The 19,025-nt window shown below is 34.3% G+C and overlaps 1 protein-coding gene across 2 annotated transcripts in view; it reads left to right on the plus strand.

Moving 5' to 3' along the window:
- Positions 1-19,025, plus strand: part of LOC118203146 (protogenin-like) — a 255,985-nt gene that overhangs the window by 194,866 nt on the left and 42,094 nt on the right. For both annotated transcript variants that reach the window (XM_085813493.1, XM_085813492.1), the window contains exon 10: positions 11,462-11,614. In XM_085813493.1, the coding sequence (XP_085669619.1) occupies positions 11,462-11,614 (153 nt within the window). The remainder of the gene's footprint in view (positions 1-11,461; positions 11,615-19,025) is intronic.

Genomic DNA, 19,025 nt, shown 5'->3' on the forward strand with positions numbered 1-19,025 from the left:
ATTTTACGTCTATGTGCTTAGTTCGGCGATTTTCTATTGGCGATCTAGAAAAATCAATGGCAGACTTATTATCACAAAATAGTTTACACTCTCTTAAATTAAACTTTAAAATTTCATCTTGTAAGACATTTTTTGTCCACATTAATTCCTTCGCTGCTTCAGATAAGGCGATATACTCCGCTTCCATGGTTGATAAACACACATTTTTGTTTAACAGTTTTCCAGATTACTGGTACTTCATCTAAATATAATATAAATCCTCCCATGGACACGCGGTCATCTCTATTACTTGCATAATCAGCATCTGAATAACAATATAAATTTAGATGTTTAATCTTCGATAAGTTTAATTTATATAATTTAGTACTATTGAGATAACCAAGCAATTTCAACAATGCTTCCCAATGCCTAATTCCAGGATTCTCCTGAATTTGTGATAAGATATTCACTGCATATATAATATCAGGCCTTGTCCTGTTAGCTACAAAAACTAAACATCCTAACAGATTTCTAAAGGGTAATGTATGCATTTCCGCAATTTCTGCACTTGTAGATGGACAATCTAATTTTGTAAGAATAGTGCCTTTAGCCATGGGAAGTGAAGTTATTAGTATCTGGAAATGTTTAAATTTTTCAAAAATTTCTTCAATATATTTTTGCTGATGTATAAAAACCCCATTCTCATTCTCTATAAATTCAATTCCAAGTAACATTTTAGTTTTGCCTAATACTTTAAGATAAAAAAACTTACTCAGCTGTGAAATTACTTTATCTATACTATATTGATCTTTACTAATAATCACAATATTATCTACATATAACAAGAGAATTACATTTGAACTCTTATAAACACATTTACATCATTGTATTTTCTTAAAATGTAGGTTTTCTAAAGTACTTTCAAATTCACAAAACCATTCACGGCCGCTTTGATGTAAACCGTAAATGGCCTTGTGTAAACACACTTTATTTTCCTCTTCGATAAATCCCTCTGGTTGGGTCATATATATTTTCTCATTTAGGTTTGCATATAAATATGCATTCTTTACATCTAACTGACAATTAGTCCATCCATATAAACATACCAGGATAGTGAAAAATATTCTTATGATTGAAAAATTTACTACAGGACTGTAAACGTCATCAAAATCTTCACCTCTTTTCTGCCTGAATCCCTGTGCTACTAAACGTGCTTTGTATCTAACCACTTGATTCTTTTCATTTCTTTTTAGCGTATAGACCCATTTGTTTCCTATCAGTTTTATTTTCTGGCTTTTGACTAAATCCCAAACCTTTCTTTTCTTCATTGTGTCAATTTCTTCTTTCATTGCCATATCCCATTCTTCGGCATTTACTGATTTTCGTGCTTCTTTAAAATTTTGTGGGATAATTATTTCTACGGAATTTGCCTCTTCAGACACGGAGCTAGTCTCCTGTTCTACAAAATTAACTTTCCCTGAGTATTTGTTTTTTCCACTAAAATCAAACTTATCTTTTTCAAATTTAATAGTTCTTGCCTCGTAATACTTTTCAATATCATTATAAGATCTAAAACGGGTGTCTGTTCCCTCTACATAATAATATATGTCTGTACATGCTCCATCTGGTCTTTAACTGCTTTTCTTTGCCAGTTTAAGTCTGATACTTCTTTCGGAGTAGATTTGTCATCTGACAACTTTATTTCTTCTCTAGAAATTTCCTGTTCTTCATCTGATTCTGCTAATAGTTCAGATTCCTCTAGTCTTTTAAATTTAGGCTTTGTTTTCTGTTCCAGGATGCCATTTGTTGCATACAGTTTTTCATCGAACTTCGCATTACAGGTTTCTATTAATCTGCATTCTTCTGGCAGCCATATCCTATAACCCCTAGTTTCCTTCGCATATTCTACCATGATTCCTTCTTTGCACCTCATTTGTAATTTATTTCTAATCTGTTTTGGCACGCCAACATAGGCTTTACAACCAAATATTTTAAAATAAACAACACTGGGTTTTCTATTTAGGAACATTTCATAAGGGGTTCAGTTGCTTTTATGACATACTCTGTTCCACGTATGTAAGAAACAGCCAAGAGCTTCTGCCCACCATTCTTTTCCCATTTTACCATCATTAAGCATAGCTTTAACTGTGTCTAATGCCGTTCGGTTAAAATGTTCACACACACCGTTCTCTTCTGGGGTGTACGCGTTTGTGCATTCAACACTAATTCCATTTTCGGCAAAGTGCCCTTCGAATTGCCTGTTACAGAACTCCCCACCGTTATCGGTGCGTATACTTATTAATTTTCTATTCGTCAGTCTTTCAATTTGCCTATGATAATTCTTAAAATTGTAGAACGATTCATTTTTATTTTTCATACAATTCACTGTTACTAATCTACTATAGTCATCTACAATAGCAAGAAAACATTTACTCCCACCCTTAGATGGAACTGGTAGTGGGCCACAAACGTCTAAATAAACCAACTGCAATGGTTTATCCAATCTTTTCAGAACAGTTTTAAAAGTTATTCTACTAGATTTAGCAATAATACACGATTGACACCTCTCTATTGGTTTTTCAATTTCTGGTAACCCTTTTACACTTTGATTCTTACTAGTTTTCTTAATATAATCAAAATTTACGTGGCTAAATCTCCGATGCCATAGCATCGCATCGTCTACTTTATTTAACTTTCCAATTTCTGTACGGTAACCAGCTTCCCTTTTACCTGTTGCATATCTAAATGGTTTTACGTGATAAAATCCGTCATATCGTTTAGCGTAGCATAACCTATCCCAATTATTAAAGTATATCCACATCTTAAATCGCAAAATGAGCACCTGCCTTTTCTAACCTTGCTCCCAATAGTAAATTTCTTCTTAGATTTGGATTATATAACACATTATCTAACTCAATCCAATTTATTCCATTGCCTACTTTTACTACAAATTTGACGGTACCCTTTCCTAGTACTTTCACAATTTCCTACAGCTAAAGACATATGTGTATCGTTTATTTCTTCAAAATTTGTCATTAAATTTCTGTTATTACAGAAATGAGTTGTAGCTGCAGTATCTACGACCCAATTAAATTTATCTGCGTTACCTCCTTTATCTGTAGTTGTTACATAATTTTCTACTAACATTAATTCTTTATCTTTTAAACTGTCCGTTTTTGTCGTCTATTTTAAACTTCTGATTTTTACTTACATTTTCTTTACATTGAGCGATTAAGTGCCCAAATTTATGACATCTGAAACAAGGTCCTATTCTCATATTCCCCATTTTTTTCTTAGATTTAGTCTTATTTTCAACTTTATCTTTCCCTGCATTTGAATCAATAGTATTAAACACACTTACCTTGCTGTCTTCTAAATCGGCGTTTACGTGGCGAAGTCGGCTTTCTTCCCTTACCAATTCTTCAGCAATTCTTTCCAGGTAAAATCTTCATCCTTCCACCTATAGATCAACTGTACAATGCCGGAGTATTCCTGGGGTAATCTCCTTATTGCCTGGAATCCTTTAAAAAGATCTGCCAAGTTGTGACCAGCTTCAGCCAACTTCTTTGCAGTCATTCTTATCCTCACGATGAATAATCCTATTTCTTCATTTGGCATATATCTAATACTAAAAAATTCATCTAGTAACTGAATTATCCTTGCTCTTGTTTTGGGTTCGAATTGCTTCTGTAGAACTTCCCATGCTTCTTTACCACTTGAACATTCTTGTATCAGCGGCCTGAACTCATTTTTAATTCCATAATATAATGTAGTGAAGGCTCTGTTCTCTCTCAGTGTGAACTCTTGTTGCTTTTCACGAACGAAAGAAATGTTTAATAAAGTAAACTCTTGTTTACTATATTAAACATTTCTTTTCATGCCTTGTTGCACTTTTATCTAATTCTTCTTCTTTGTCCTTTGTGAAGCTCCAACAATTTCTATCCAGTAACAGCATTTTCATGTCGACTTTCCATCGATCCCAGTTGTCATGGTTTAACAGCTCAAAACCTTCAGGTAGTAATGACATCTTCAATTAAGTGTGAGCACAACGACTTGAACAAACTTCTAAGACAGGTCAGCTTCTTTTCGTGGATAATGACCCTCTTCACCTACATTCCTTCAATGCTGAGTTCAACTGGATGACCGATTAGCTGTTGGCGCTGAGCCCATAACCCTGTTGGCAGTGGTGATAAAGGCAAAGCATATTTTGATTCCCTTAAATAAAGCTAAGACTAATCTAAATAAAATTCATGCTTTATTCTGTAAATTAAAATAAAAGAGCTAACACTGTAGCCTTTACATTTAATATCATTAAGTGAAAGAAAAACTAGCATAATGCTAACTGATAATCAAAATTTGCTTGTGGAAAACTAAAGCCAACATGCAGAAATTATAAAATTAAAAATATGAAACCGTAATTTATGAAATAAAGAGCAATTGTGATCTAAAGGGTATCAAAATTTACAACAAAAAAAAAAAAAAAAAAAAAAAAAAAGCTTTGTATTTATTTGTTTATTTTATTAAACATTTCTTTGAACGCGCGCATGTGTAAAGCATACATTACGCATAGTCGAAATTAGAAAATTGTAACCAGAAAGCTATTTGATGTGTATTCGCGATATTTATAATGATGAGGAATTTTATTTAAATCATATTAAAGATGGAGTACATCAAGATGAAATACTACATCTAGTGAGGAAATATAAGCTGAATGAAATAAAAACATGTGCCCTGAATATAAGGATAGTGCTGACAGATCAACTTCAAGGTCATCCCCCCCCCCCCGCAGACCAGCATGAAATTGATAAAGATATTTCGGAATGATTAGAGAATCAAAGGATATGCCTTTATCCATTTTTTGCAGCAATTCCACTTTTTGTTTGATGGACATCGGAACATGCTTTCGCTTTGTAGATCCTTTAGTAGCTCCGGAATCGGAAACTCTTTATGACATAATCGAAAGTTCAAGCTTACTTTTATAAAATTGGTATAACAGTCTGCAAAAAATAATAAGCCAGATCCAATTAGAAGATTAAGGAACAACGCAATCTGCAACATTAACTGAAATAGATAATTAGATAATTTTAGCTTAGCTTATACTGTCCGTTATACATTAAACTCGCATGCGTAAACGTATTATGTGCATGCGGAAAGGTATTATGCGTGATGCTAAAACAAAGTTTAAAGTTTATAAAATTAAACATTTAGCAGTAGTAGCAATAAAAGCTCCCTGAGATACTATGTTGTGCAGACATTGAAGACAATAAAAAGGTTTCAAATTTAACCAATTTATTAACAATATAATAAAGAATAAAAACACAGAAAATAAATTTAAACAATATCAGAGTCTTAGGAAAAATATAATATAACCATCATTCATCAAATAATATTTTTACCTGGTCTCCAAAAACACTGGCATTCAATACAAACAAAAATGTCCTAAACAGTAATCATGCAGCCTAAAAATGAAGTTGGCTACACATTCAATAAGTCCATGATCAATGGTTGAGAAAACACCTGAAATTTAAGTCAAGTTCTTGAAAGCACTTAAAACTGGCCTAACTCCTTTTGCATTAGTTGAACACGAGGAATCGCCGCTCATGCCGCCCTCATTTTAAATGCCGCCTTTATTGAAGAACATGGATGCCGTCCACAGCAGTCACTCACATGGTAGCCTCTGGAACCAAGGAATTTATTCCGGAACAATCAGCTTGTGGACATGAACCAAGGAACCCCATTCCGAAACAACCATCCTGCGGACAGGCACCAAGCAACTTTATTCAGGAACAGCCATCCCGCGAACCGGAACCAAGGAACTTTATTCACCGGACTGCATGCATCCTTCTGAAGGGGCTGGAAACCGCTCACTCAAGTGCCAGGAAAGCAGGAACTAGAAGAAGGCTAAGGCAGAGCGACGCAAGATACTTATGGCAGAAGTAGGCATGATGTCATCTCACGGCAACCAATCAGCTTATCAGCACGAATCGGCTTTCCAGATGACGTAACATCACGTTTCACTTTTGCATCTCAATTAGGTTGAAACAGTCCGTTCTCAATGCAAACAGTGGCAATAAGAAAAAAAAGTAGAAGTAACTACTATAACACATTAAAATAAGAACTAAACTGAATAAACATTTCAAGGAGGAGAGATGATGCAGTAAAAAGTTTACAATAAGTTATATTTTCCAACAATGCGCATGCGTTAATGCATTGACGCATGCGCAGAAAGTTTGTAGCTTTGAGGTCCGGGATTATGGATCATTCCGGATTATGGACATCTGGATTAAAGACTTTTGACTGTATATGAAAGTAATTAAAAAAAATACATTATATTAGCAATATATTTGGATTGAAGAGAATTTTTTTTTCATTTAAATTCTTTAGTATTTCTGTGGCTGCATTTTATAATAAATGCAGATCATGTGCCTGGACAAATTTTTTATTTTAAATTAATCCTTACTCTTAAGTTTAAATTCAGCTTTCTCTTAAAATTAATTTTTAATGTTGCAGTTAATTTTAAAATTATATGGCTTGTATCAAGGGTTTATTTGCCCACAATTTTTCAGGTGTTACTTTCAAACTTAAATGCATTTCTTCTTTTTTTTTTTAATACCAGAAATACCTTTATAAATTCTACTTTTAAGAATATATCTCTATTCATCACCAATATTTGCATGGAATATATTAAAGAAAGCTAAAATCAGAAATTTTCAGTTAATAAACCCAGAAATTCAACTTGGGCATTACCATCCTAAAAAACAAGAATTTTCTTATCATCAAGTCTGAATTTCAGATCCAGCACTTTTTTAAGCTTTGTCAGTCCAGTGCTGCATGTGCAGAATGTATTGGCAGATTTTGTCCAGGGATTAAATTCACAGACGTTTTTTCTGTTGGGGGACTTTGTAAACAGAATACAGTAGACTCCCGATTATCCGCACCTGCCGCACAAAGTTTTTTTTTTATTTTTTACAACCATAAAGCAAAGAAAATAAAAATGTTCACAAAACCGAGTGAAACGTTAAATTTACTAACATCGTGCTTATTTATCGCAAAAATATCCGAGGCCTTCTCGGAACCTTTCCCTCTGTTGAGTAAGTGATTTTTTACTCACCCTTTCAGTGCCCGCTCCACCGCTCTCTCTCATCTTAATCTTACTGACACGTCCACTTCCTCCCACTTGCCATTGTTAGTTTAAGCCTGATAGTGTTTGCGAACTGGTCAGAGTTAATTTCTTATCTTTTATTGTGTTCAACACTTGTGCTTTTTGGTTTTTTTTTTTTTTTTTTTTTTTTTTCTTTTTTGTTATCGATTTAAAATGTCAGGAAAACGAAAGAAGGTTGTGTTGATGATTGCGTAAAAACGAGAATTAATTTCCAAAGTAGCACACGGCGCTACAAGGCAGCAGATGGAATTGGATTATGGAATCGGGGAAACAACAGTGCGTGATATTCTAAAGGAAAAAGACAAACTGATGAACTTTGTATCAATATTGGACAGTGCTTCCGCAATGAAAACGCGAAAAACTATGAAACTTTGATGAGCTAGACAGGGCATTTTTATTGTCGCAGTTAATTTTAAAATTATATGGCTTGTATCAAGGGTTTATTTGCCCACAATTTTTCAGGTGTTACTTTCAAACTTAAATGCATTTCTTCTTTTTTTTTTTTTTTTTTTTTTAATACCAGAAATACCTTTATAAATTCTACTTTTAAGAATATATCTCTATTCTTCACCAATATTTGCATGGAATATATTAAAGAAAGCTAAAATCAGAAATTTTCAGTTAATAAACCCAGAAATTCAACTTAAGCACTTGGGCATTACCATCCTAAAAAACAAGAATTTTCTTATCATCAAGTCTGGAATTTCAGATCCAGCACTTTTTTAAGCTTTGTCAGTCTAGTGCTGCATGTGCAGAATGTATTGGCAGATTTTGTCCAGGGATTAAATTCACAGACGTTTTTTCTGTTGGGGGGGGGCTTTGTAAACAGAATACAGTAGACTCCCGATTGAGGGAGATTGGTTAGCTCAAGTTCAAAAAGAGGGTACTCCTGTAAATGGTGCTATCATTGCGGAGAAGGCAAAAACCTTTTTTGAGTTGTTAGGCCTGAAAATAAATTTTGATGCGTCTTCTCGCTGGTTGACTCGTTTTAAGCAGCGACATGGAATTCGAGAAATTGGACTTCATGGGGAGGAACTTAGTGGTGACCAACAAGCAGCCGACGATTTCTGCCATGAATTTGAAGAATTTGTTTTAAAAGAAGAGCTATCTTTTGAACAAATTTACAATGCTGACGAATCGGGACTTTTGTGGAAATGTCTTCCCACTCGCACTTTAGTATTTGAAAGTGAAAGTAAAGCGGCGGGTCATAAAAGCAGCAAGGACAGGATCACTATCATGTCTTGCAGTAACGCTACCGGTGGACATAAACTTAGACTTGTTGTCATTGGAAAGTAAAAAAAAAAAAAAAAAAATGAGAGATCTTTCAAAGGCACAAGGATAGAAAATTTGCCCGTTGATTACTTTAACCAAAAAAAAAGGGGGGGATGGATGAACCGAAACATTTTTCAAGAATGGTCCAAAAAAAATCTTTGTTCTTCAAGTGTATAAACATCTTAAATCGAAAAACCTGCCTGAAAAAGCTGTGCTATTGATCGACAACGCACCTTCTCACCCAGCAACAAGCGTGCTAGTCTTCTGATGGACAAATTTTTGCAAAGCTTCTCCTCCCAAACATTACTGCGCTAATCCAACCCATGGACAAAGGAGTCATTGCAGCAATGAAGAGAACATACCAAACCAAGCTGCTAATGACCAAAATTGAAGAAAGTTATCATCTGAAAGAGTTTTGAGAACACTACACAATCTTGGACAGGAGCTATGATATTGCATCTGCATGGGATTCAGTGAAACTGTCAACCCTCTTAAAATCATGGAGAAAACTCATGCCTAATGTTGAAGCCAGCAGCAACCTAACCCCTTTGAGTTGTGAGGAAGAGAATGAAGATGTAGACACGCCTATGCCAAATCTTGCCGATATGGTGAAAACAGTTCCGAGTGGTGAGAACGTCGATGCTGAAAACATTAACGAGTGGTTGGAGTGTGACGTCAACGAACCTGGCTTCGAACGCTTGACAGATGACGAAATTGTAAAGAAAGCAAGGGGAGAGACCGAGAATGAAGGACAGCGAAGTGAAGGCGAATAAGAGCCCACTGTGAAGAATTTGAAGACTCACGAAGCGGCTTTGCAACAAGTCGATGGACTGCTGAGCTATTCAGAAAAACAAGACGACGCGGAGTTGGCCGAGAAACTTATGCTGCGAAAAATACAATCTCGGATGAATAGAAAATGCTTCCAAAGCAAGAAGCAAACACAAATGACTGGGTACAAAGCACTTTTCTGTTTTCATTAACAAGATGCATTTTAGGTTAGTTTTGAGTGATATACTAAAATATTAAGCGTTAGTTAAACATTCCCTGCTGTTTATACATAAAACAATTTTGCAAAGATGGAATGACTGTTTCCTCTTTTGCTATACCTGTTTTTAGCTTTTTTTGGATTATCCGTGATTTTTATTATCCACGGCAGCAGCGCCACCCAATTCCCCTGATAATCGGGAGTGTACTGTATATATATATATATTTCCTTTTGTTTAAGAATTACTCTGAAAGTAATTTAAGTGGTAGGTATACATTTATTTATTTATTTTTTACTTTTCATTTTTACTTCCTTGTATGAAGTAAAAAGGAAGTATTGTAATCGCGAAAAGTTTCAGGCAGCATATTTCAACGAAAATATCCATTTTGACCACTATTGAATGCAATTTAATGAAGTTTTTGCACGATACCTGTACGTAAGGACAGAATAAAAGACTCGTTTCCTCAAAAAAAATTATAAAACGGCTTTAAAATTAATTCTGAAGAGAATTTTTCGTGACGTCTGTACGAACGTATGTACGTGCGTGCGTACGTACGCATAACTCAAAAACGAGTAGCCTCAGAACGTTGAAATTTTGTATATAGGACTGCTATAACATGTAGATGTGCACCTCGTATTTTTGTTGCAATCGGCTGCACCAAATGTGTATAAATATATTTATATATATATCCACTCTGTTACCCGGCTCAGTGATCTCAGTTTCAGCTTATGTGTTTGTAAATTGTACATTTTTTGCTTTGAAAATGATTGAATTATGTTGTTTTTATCTTCCGGTTAAGGTTTTTATGCCTGTAGTAAATCTGTATGCAATATTTTTAGAATTATCAACAATTTTAAAGTTGTCTAAGTGTCGCTAAGCCTTTTTTTAATGGCGTCCGTTGATGTTTACATTTGAAACAGGAAACTAGTGGATTTGTTGGCAATCTAGAGAAACTTAGCTTTGCAATAACAAAGATAAGGCATTCATTTATTATTGCCAATTAAATCATGCTTAATTCTTTTTGGAATTTTTTCGAGGAAATAAGTGTTTAAGATTTACTTCGAAATTTTTAATATAGATATTTTGAGTTTTTATGTATTTTTGCCTTCTCGCGAAGTGAGAACTGAATTAATTGAATGAGAAATACTCAATTGTCTGTGAAAAACTGTTTCTTTTTTGTTTTATTTGCTTAATTTCTTTTATACATCATTATAGCTTTATTATAGTATTTGAATAGAACATGTAGCAACGATTAGATAATTCTATTCTTTAAATGATATAAATTTTGTGCATTATGAGTTATAATATGAACGAAATATAATACTGTTAAATGAATGTAGAGCCAGAGTGTCGCTATGGTAAACAAATACTAGAGTGAATTTTAAAGAATGCATTTATTCTATTGTGGTTTATGTGCTGTCGGCGAAGTAGATTTAATCATTCCAATAAGTTTAAATGAAATGCTGAAAAAATGCGTATAATTTAATATTCCGCTCAAGGAAGTCAAGATAATCGAGTTATTTTTAAGGGGGGGAGTCTAAACAATTTATGTGTACGAAATATGCAGTTTTTTTTTTTTTTTTTTTTTTTTTTTTTCTCTTTTCTTTTAAGTTAATTTGGCTAATACCCAGCTTATTTTATAAAGGAAATAAAGTGGCATTTACCTTGTTATAAAGGAAATAAAAAAGTGGCATCCAACTGTACATAAAGGCAATAAAAATGTAAGGGAATTAGGGCTGTAATTAATGTAGTTTGCTTAATTCCAAGTAAAACTAATTTGCCTTTGGGCTGAAATCATTTTAGTTTTAACAACAGTTATATTCATGTTCTTTTAATGAATGTTCATAGAATTTTTCTCTTAGAACGGATTGCAATCTAATATTATAGCTGTGTAAGAAGTTTTCAGGAAATGTTATAAAAATGCCCTTTGAGACCTCATCCATGTTATTATCATCCACATTGTCTAAAATTAGTGGAGTGGCTACAGATGCATTTAAAATTAGTCTGTTTGTGTGTGTTATGAAATTGTTAAAATATTTTATTACATTGCTTCTTTTTTCAGGGGGCTTAGAACAAGATGCTGTGGCTGTAAATACAAGTCTTGTTATTGAACGACTGAAGCCATATACCAATTATACATTTTATGTTAGAGCCTACAACAACAAAAGTGCAAGTGAACCATCACAACCTATAGTACAAATGACTGGAGAAGATGGTAATTATGAACAATTTCATTTGATAAGAAGATTTATGCACAATATATAGTATTTCTTTGAAACATAGAAGGAAATTAATGTGGATCAGAACAATTATATCTATAATCTTGGACTAATAGTAATGCCTCGTTTAATATTTAAGCAATCTATCAGCTAATATGCATTAGGAAAATTATGTTAAGTGAATATAATAAACAGTAGGAATATTAATATCTTCTTGTAACAAAAATATTTCACCATAAAACGTTCTTAATAAAGTTAGGGGGAAAACCTGAAAACAGTACCTTTAATGCAGGTAGCAATCTCCAGCCAAATCTATTATTTTCTGCCAAAATTTTGGTAGTCTTTCAAAGCCCTCGACCAGAAACTTAGTGGCCATGAGTCCAAAAACAGATCAACCTCATTTCGGACGTTCTGTGCAGAATGAAAGATGGCACCAGCAAGATGTAGCTGCAAATGTGAAAAAAGGTAGAAGTATGAAGGAGCGATGTTGGGTCTATATGGAGTATTTGGCAAAAAAATCCATTTCTAGTCTGTGTAGAGAGTACTGCTGGTGAAGGTAGACACATGTGGACTTGCATTATCTTAATGGAACATTTCCTTTTTATGCTGGAACTCAGTTCAACGTTTTTCCTTGACAGCAGCGTGTACATAAAGTAGCATCTCGCTGTACACCTTACTGTCAAGGGTTTTACCTTTTTACAGATATCCTTTGTGGATAATATTATGGCAATCCCACCAGATACAAAGCATGATCTTTTTGTTAGACAAACTGCACTTTGCAATGCTCCCAACGAGCTTGCCAGGTACAGACCAACCCCCCTTTTTTTTTTCAGCCTATGGTGTTGAAGTAAACCCACTTTTCGTCACAAGTGATGATCCAGTCTAGAATTTTGCTTGGCAGACTGTCATGTGAATTTGGTAATCCCTAACAATTTATTTTTACATTTTACAATAGCTCAACCTTGCACATCACCTTTATCATCACTTTTGATCAGGCTTCTGTTTAGTTATGTAATGGACTGTGTAGTCTAAAATAGTGTGGTCTGAGAATGTATAGTCATCATTAATCTTTCTCTGCATGCTCTGAGTTTTTTTATACTTTATTTAGGAAATGCTGAATGAAAGAAATTTTTTTAGCAATGCCTTTTTTATCAGTAGAGCCTTCCTCCTCTATAATAATTAAGATCAGGTTAAAATAAAATAAAAAAAGAGAGAGAGAGCATTAAGCTTTTTAAATTCATTCTAAGCCATACAGAAAATTTTTCTGCATAAAAAATTACGTATTTTTGCCAGAACTTTCAAAGTTGTTGAAGCAGTGGAATTCTCCAAAAATTATTCTGTACTCTTTCATAATCCATGTGTAGAAAATTGATGAGGTATGACTTACGGTATATTGATTTGATATTCAGGAAATTTTGTATTTGGTGTATTTGCTGGCTCCCTTCAATACACTGCTATTAATGGGCTCCCTTTGAATCTGCTTTCAGTGGTGCAGTTCTTGATTGTTCCAGATTCTTCTAGAAGGGTACGAATTTTTCCTTTGTGTGTGTATGGGTGGGAGTAATCTTGTTGTTCATCTCTTTTTTTTGGGAGAGGTGGGAGTTGCTGAGAGACTGTGGAAATTGTTTTTTCCCCGATCATCAGCCTGACCAATGCATATGTATATGTGTATTGTGTAATTTTTTAGAGGCATAATCTTTTTGCAGAAAACATTCAGAGGATGCCTTGTATTCATTTTGTGTTAATTTTTATTGCATTTTGCTTGTTGCGTGTACTAGATTTACTAGGAAATGGATCTGACACAATTAATTTTTTCAAAGCATGTGATATTTTGCTAAGGCATTGGAGTATTTTAGTTCTCAGTGGAACTATGCATGATGGAAGTGTAATATTAACGAAGAATAAGGTCTGGGAATCGGTTCAAGAAACATCAGTTGCCTTTGCGAAGTTCGTGAGGTGATACGGAAAAGCTGTTGACAATAGCAATATGTTTGATGTGATTTTGAGTAGTTGGCTATGTGGGTAGCTAGATCGGAAGTCAAAAAGTCCTGTTTGATAAATATGCTGACATAAAAGTATATTCCATCACCAAAAGGCAGCAGCAAACTGTTGGCATTATATGGGTGCTTGACTGCCCAAGTACTGAAAATTATATGTGTGTGTGTGTGTAAATAATGTAGTTCGTTGCAGATAATTTGATTTTAGATGAGTGTTTGACTAGGGAAGGCACCAATTATTTTGAAATCCTAAGTGTATTGAGTTTTAATTCTGATCACGTAATAGAAGTTGATGGGGACTTTTGAAGAACTAGAAAATTGTTTAATAATCCAAACATATCTCTTGATTACTCTATTCAGGCATATCTCAGGACATGACTCAAAACACTGGGAACCATTTCTGCACCACACTGTTTTGATTATTATGCATTACATTTTTGAAAATGAAATAAAAGCAGTGGTGCTACTTGATTTACATAACCCCATGGTAATTTGCCAAATTATGTAAAAAATTTTTCTTTCATGAATGTGTGTAACCACTTGATATCAAAATAGTTTCTTTTTTTAATTTACTTCCATTTGCCAAATGTAACAATGCAGTATTGTAATAGCCTTTTTTCATTGTAAACATTGTGAAGAAATATTCATAATTTTTAATTTACAAAGGAGTAAGTAACTGCCGCATTGTTTTCCAAGGAAAATATACTTTACCTCGCAAATCTGAGATGTGTAAATGGCCACAAAATGAAACTGTATGTAAATGAAAGCATGTGGAGGTACATTGTGAAAAGTTGCAAATAAATAAATAAATAAATAAATAAAATAAGCATTCAGTTTAACAGCTGATTTAGTGATTTCAGAATACCATTCTTAACACTGCTGCATTTTCTTCCGCTGTTGGATAGAGGAATTATCATCACTTTAAGTGGTACAGTAAACAACTCAACATCAGTTGAAATACCATGATTGACTGGAACACTTTTATAAGAGGTTTGTTCGCTAGGTCTACTTGGACAACATAAAGGGGGAATAGGTGGCCTTGCAAAAATAGCTGGAATTGACGAGAGTTTTGTTTGTGCGATGAAAAAATAATGCTGGCCGGTTACTTCCACAACAGTGTATATTCCCTGGGTTATGCTGTTAAAGTAGCAAGTGCTTTCTTGTTTAAATTCTAAATAGGGAAGCAAGCACACTGATATTAACGACTGTAAAACATATAGTGGAAGGATGGACAATACATTCAGATTGTTGGCGAGCCTGTAAAACAGATGATGCTGGTTACAGCCATTTAGCTGTAAATCACGCATTTAATTTTGTTGATCCAAGGTGCTCACACCTAAAATCTGGAAAGATTGTGGGGCTCTCTTAAATGGTGGAACAAAAGGCAAAGAGGTATGGCTGAACATGATCTAGAGATGTTATCTTTCCAAATTCATGCGGGGGGAAACCTTTTGTAAGAGATATGCCTTTTGGATCTAAATTAAAAGCAATTGCAGAGTTAAAGGCAGCCACAAAGTGTGTGCCTGTACTTTAATCTTGCCACTGAATGGGTGCTGTGAAAATTAAGCAGCAGCATCCTTTAGCTAGCAATCATATGCAACAAAAGAGAATGCATAATAGTTGAAATAGTATTTATAATATCTAGAGTGTTTTGTTTTAATCCTTCACAGCAGTTGGGCAAGAGTTTTTGGATTGTAGTTACTACGGAAAACAGGGAAAATACAGATTTCTTAAAGGGATTGTATTTTAATTGAAAATTATAAATTTAAAGGTTTATTGCTAATTAAATGTCTTTCAAATTTTATATCCCCCTCTTCAATGAGAAAAAGGTTTGGCAACGGAAAAGCCTTTTGAGGTAAAAGCATTAGAGTGTCAGCAGAAGAAGGGAAATTTTGTGTAATATTTACAATTTCAATGAGAAGCAGTCCTTTCAAGCAAATCAGCATAACTACTTGCTGATGGATATGGGATGCTGGAATATAATTACTAAAAGCCTCTGTTCCTTACACAAGGTAACTAGTTTCTAGTGTTGTATGAAAAAAATCAAAGTTTTCATTTAGTTTTATGGCCATAAAAATTCCTTTAGAGTATATACTTATAATAAAAAAATAAATAATAATATTAAATAAATATACAAAAATTAAAACAAAAGTTAAGATGAATAACTTGTATACTTAAGATATGTTAGAAATTTAGCAAACAGAATTTAACATTAGTCTACAATAATTATTTTAAGTTAAAAAAATGCTAAAAAAGAAAGATGATTAAGAGCAAGAATCAAATTTGGAATAAAACTGTCACAGTTAAAGTTTAAAATCTTCATAATGATACTTGTTTAGGGAAGGCCATTTAAAAAAAATTCACACAATATTACAAACTTTTAATGCATCCATTAATCATTGTATGCAGTCACAGCAAAGTTCATAACTTTCATTCCATTTAACATCACTGAAGAAATTTTACTGAAATTATGCTGTTTATTATTATTCTAAATACAAGTCGCTTGCATTCTACTTTGATAGACTGCTGCTTGCCGTTCTCTTCTTACTGCAAAGCTATCAAAAATGTAAATGCTTTGAAATGACATGAATTAGAGTGCCAAGTTGTTTGTGGTCACAACATGCTTTAAGTATTTAATCTGCCTAAGATAAAAGATGAGTATTTAATCTGCCTCTACTGCCAAGTTGCTTCATCATATTGGATCAACTTTTCAGCATTCTGTGCCATATACTTTTTAACGCCATTACAGCTTAGTTTGCTTCATTGCATATATGTACAAGGTGTGTCTATTAAATTGCAGGACTATACATGTAGTTAATGAATGAAAATGTGTAGGAACGTGTCATCATGCAGATATGATAACGTAATCAATGAGGTGCAAAGATGGAACAAATGCTCAGTGATTGTGTCAGCATTTCCGATTTGAAGAAGGTAAACGCAGATGGTGCATTAAAGCATGTGTCACAGTCGATGATGAAGCAAAGAGTGAATGGCAAGTTATGTTTCAAAAATGAGAAGACGGCGAGTGAAACCTAAGAGTTACTGAAAATTTCATATGAAGATTGTGCTATGTCCCGGATAATGACCAGAGCAGTGTCGTCCCATCACAAAACGAACAGAAAATAAGGTCACGAAAGTCCGCTCTTTGGTGATTGTAGATCGCCGAAAGATCCTTTAGATGCTTGCATCGAGTTAAATATGGGCAAGGACATGGTGCGCAAGGTATAGAGGGAGAATTTAGGAAAGAGAAAGATTTGTTCCCGGTTTGTGCCAAATTTTTCGACAGATGATCAGAAGCAATGCAGAATGGAATTTTGTGGGCACTTAATGCAGCTGACCAAGATCCGTCGTTTCTGCAATCGATCATGACAGGCGGCAAATCCTGGTGTTACGAGTACTGTCCCATAACAAAAATTGTGTGCTGAATTGAGATAAAAAAAAAGAGTGCTGAATGGAGATCGCCATCTTCTCCAAAACAGAAAAACTTCAGTTTCCAAAAGTCGAAAGTGAAAGTCCTGTTGATCGCTTTCTTTAATGCACATAGACTGATCCATCTTGAGTTTGTGCCACCTAATCAAACTGTCAACAAAGAGTACTACAAAGCTGTTTTGCATAGGTTAGTTAAACAAATACACAGTGTGTGACCAAATATGGATAAAGGCAGCTGTCTCCTACTGCTAATGTACTCTCAATGTGAAGGGTTTTTTAAAAAACATGGCATTATAGAAGTTAATCATCCATATTCTCCTGATTTGTCACCTCTTGACTTTTACTTGTTCCCAAAACTTAAGCCTGCTCTGAAAGGGCATTGATTTCAGGACGTAGAGGACATAAAGAAAAACGTAATTGCTCAACGTTGAAGCATATCTTCAGAGGACTATGAAGCATGTTTCCAGAATTTGTACTGTCGTGTAAAAAAGTGTGTGACTAACGAAGGTGATTATTTTGAATTTGTACTGCCGTGTACAAAAGTGTGTGACTGACGAAGGTGATTGTTTTGAGGACTATTAAACATATGTTTGTTTTTTATTAGTCATTCCATTGTATTAGCCCCAGTTCTGGAATTTAACAGACATACCTTATGTATATATATATGTAGTAGGGGAGTTGAAGATGCTAAAAAAACAATTCCAACAATTGTTAGCGGATGGAAAGTAGACATAAACGTTCATTATTGCGTTTATTAGACTGTGTGAAGAACAAGTTCGTACAATAGATATACAGGTAGTTCGGCGCTCGCAGGCGCCCTCTTGCAGGGAACAAAAACAAAATTTACATAAGGCGCGAACATGCCGCCCACCTTGAAATACTATTTCAACATTTAGTGGTTAAAATTCAGTAAATTTAAAACACAATACAATATTAAAATCATGATATAATACTTAATTTATAATACATGAATTAAACTCAAATTGGTAATGGACACAATTTTGTAATATTTCTTTTAACCATGCCATCTGAAGTCTTAATAGTCACAACCCTAACAACACTATCAAGACCAGGATGTAACTGAGTAATTCTACCCATTTTCCATTTAGTTGGAAGTAAGTTATCCTCCTTTATGAGACACAGATCATTAACCTGAAGATTTTTAGTTGGCAAAAGCCATTTTGGTCTTTGTTGTAATCGACACAGATATTCTTTGTGCCAACGCTTCCAAAATTGTTGAACCATTTTTTGAATATGTTGCCATCTAGTGAGATGGGAAACTTCAATGTAATTTGGTTCAGGAATGCTTGTTAATGATCTACCAATAAGAAAATGACCAGGCGTTAATGCTGACAAGTCATTTGGATCATTAGACAAACTTGTTAAAGGTCGCGAATTAAGACAAGCTTTTATTTGTGTGAGAAATGTTTCAAATTCTTCACATGTCAATCATGCCTCACCAACTACTCGTTTTAAATGGTATTTTGTTGATTTTATGCCAGCTTCCCAGAGTCCACCCATATGTGGCGCACCTGGAACGTTTAGATGCCATTATCAACCAAATATCTGCTAACATTTTGGTTATAAGTTGTAGACCTAGCAAGCCTTTCAAATTCCATCAGTTTGCGTTTTGCTCCAACAAAATTGGAACCACAATCGCTATATATATCACTGCTTTTGCCTCTGCGGGAAATGAACCTCTTAAGAGCTGCAATAAAAGCATCTGCTGAAAGATCAGTCACCAATTCTAGGTGAATAGCTCTTGTCGTAAAACAAACAAATAGAGCTATATATGCCTTGAATGACTTAGAGCCTCGACCCTTATTTGCTTTAATTTGAAAAGGACCTGCGTAATCCACTCCACAGCGCAAAAACGCAGGAGCAGGCGAAACGCAACTAGACGGCAAATCGCTCATCAATTGATTAGTGACAGATGCTCTAATTTTGCAACACTTTATACATTTCCTAACTAAATCTCTGA

Source organism: Stegodyphus dumicola, chromosome 3, assembly GCF_044657685.1.
Source record: "Stegodyphus dumicola isolate Sdum_Otavi_A_Nest chromosome 3, ASM4465768v1".
Taxonomy (NCBI): domain Eukaryota; kingdom Metazoa; phylum Arthropoda; class Arachnida; order Araneae; family Eresidae; genus Stegodyphus; species Stegodyphus dumicola.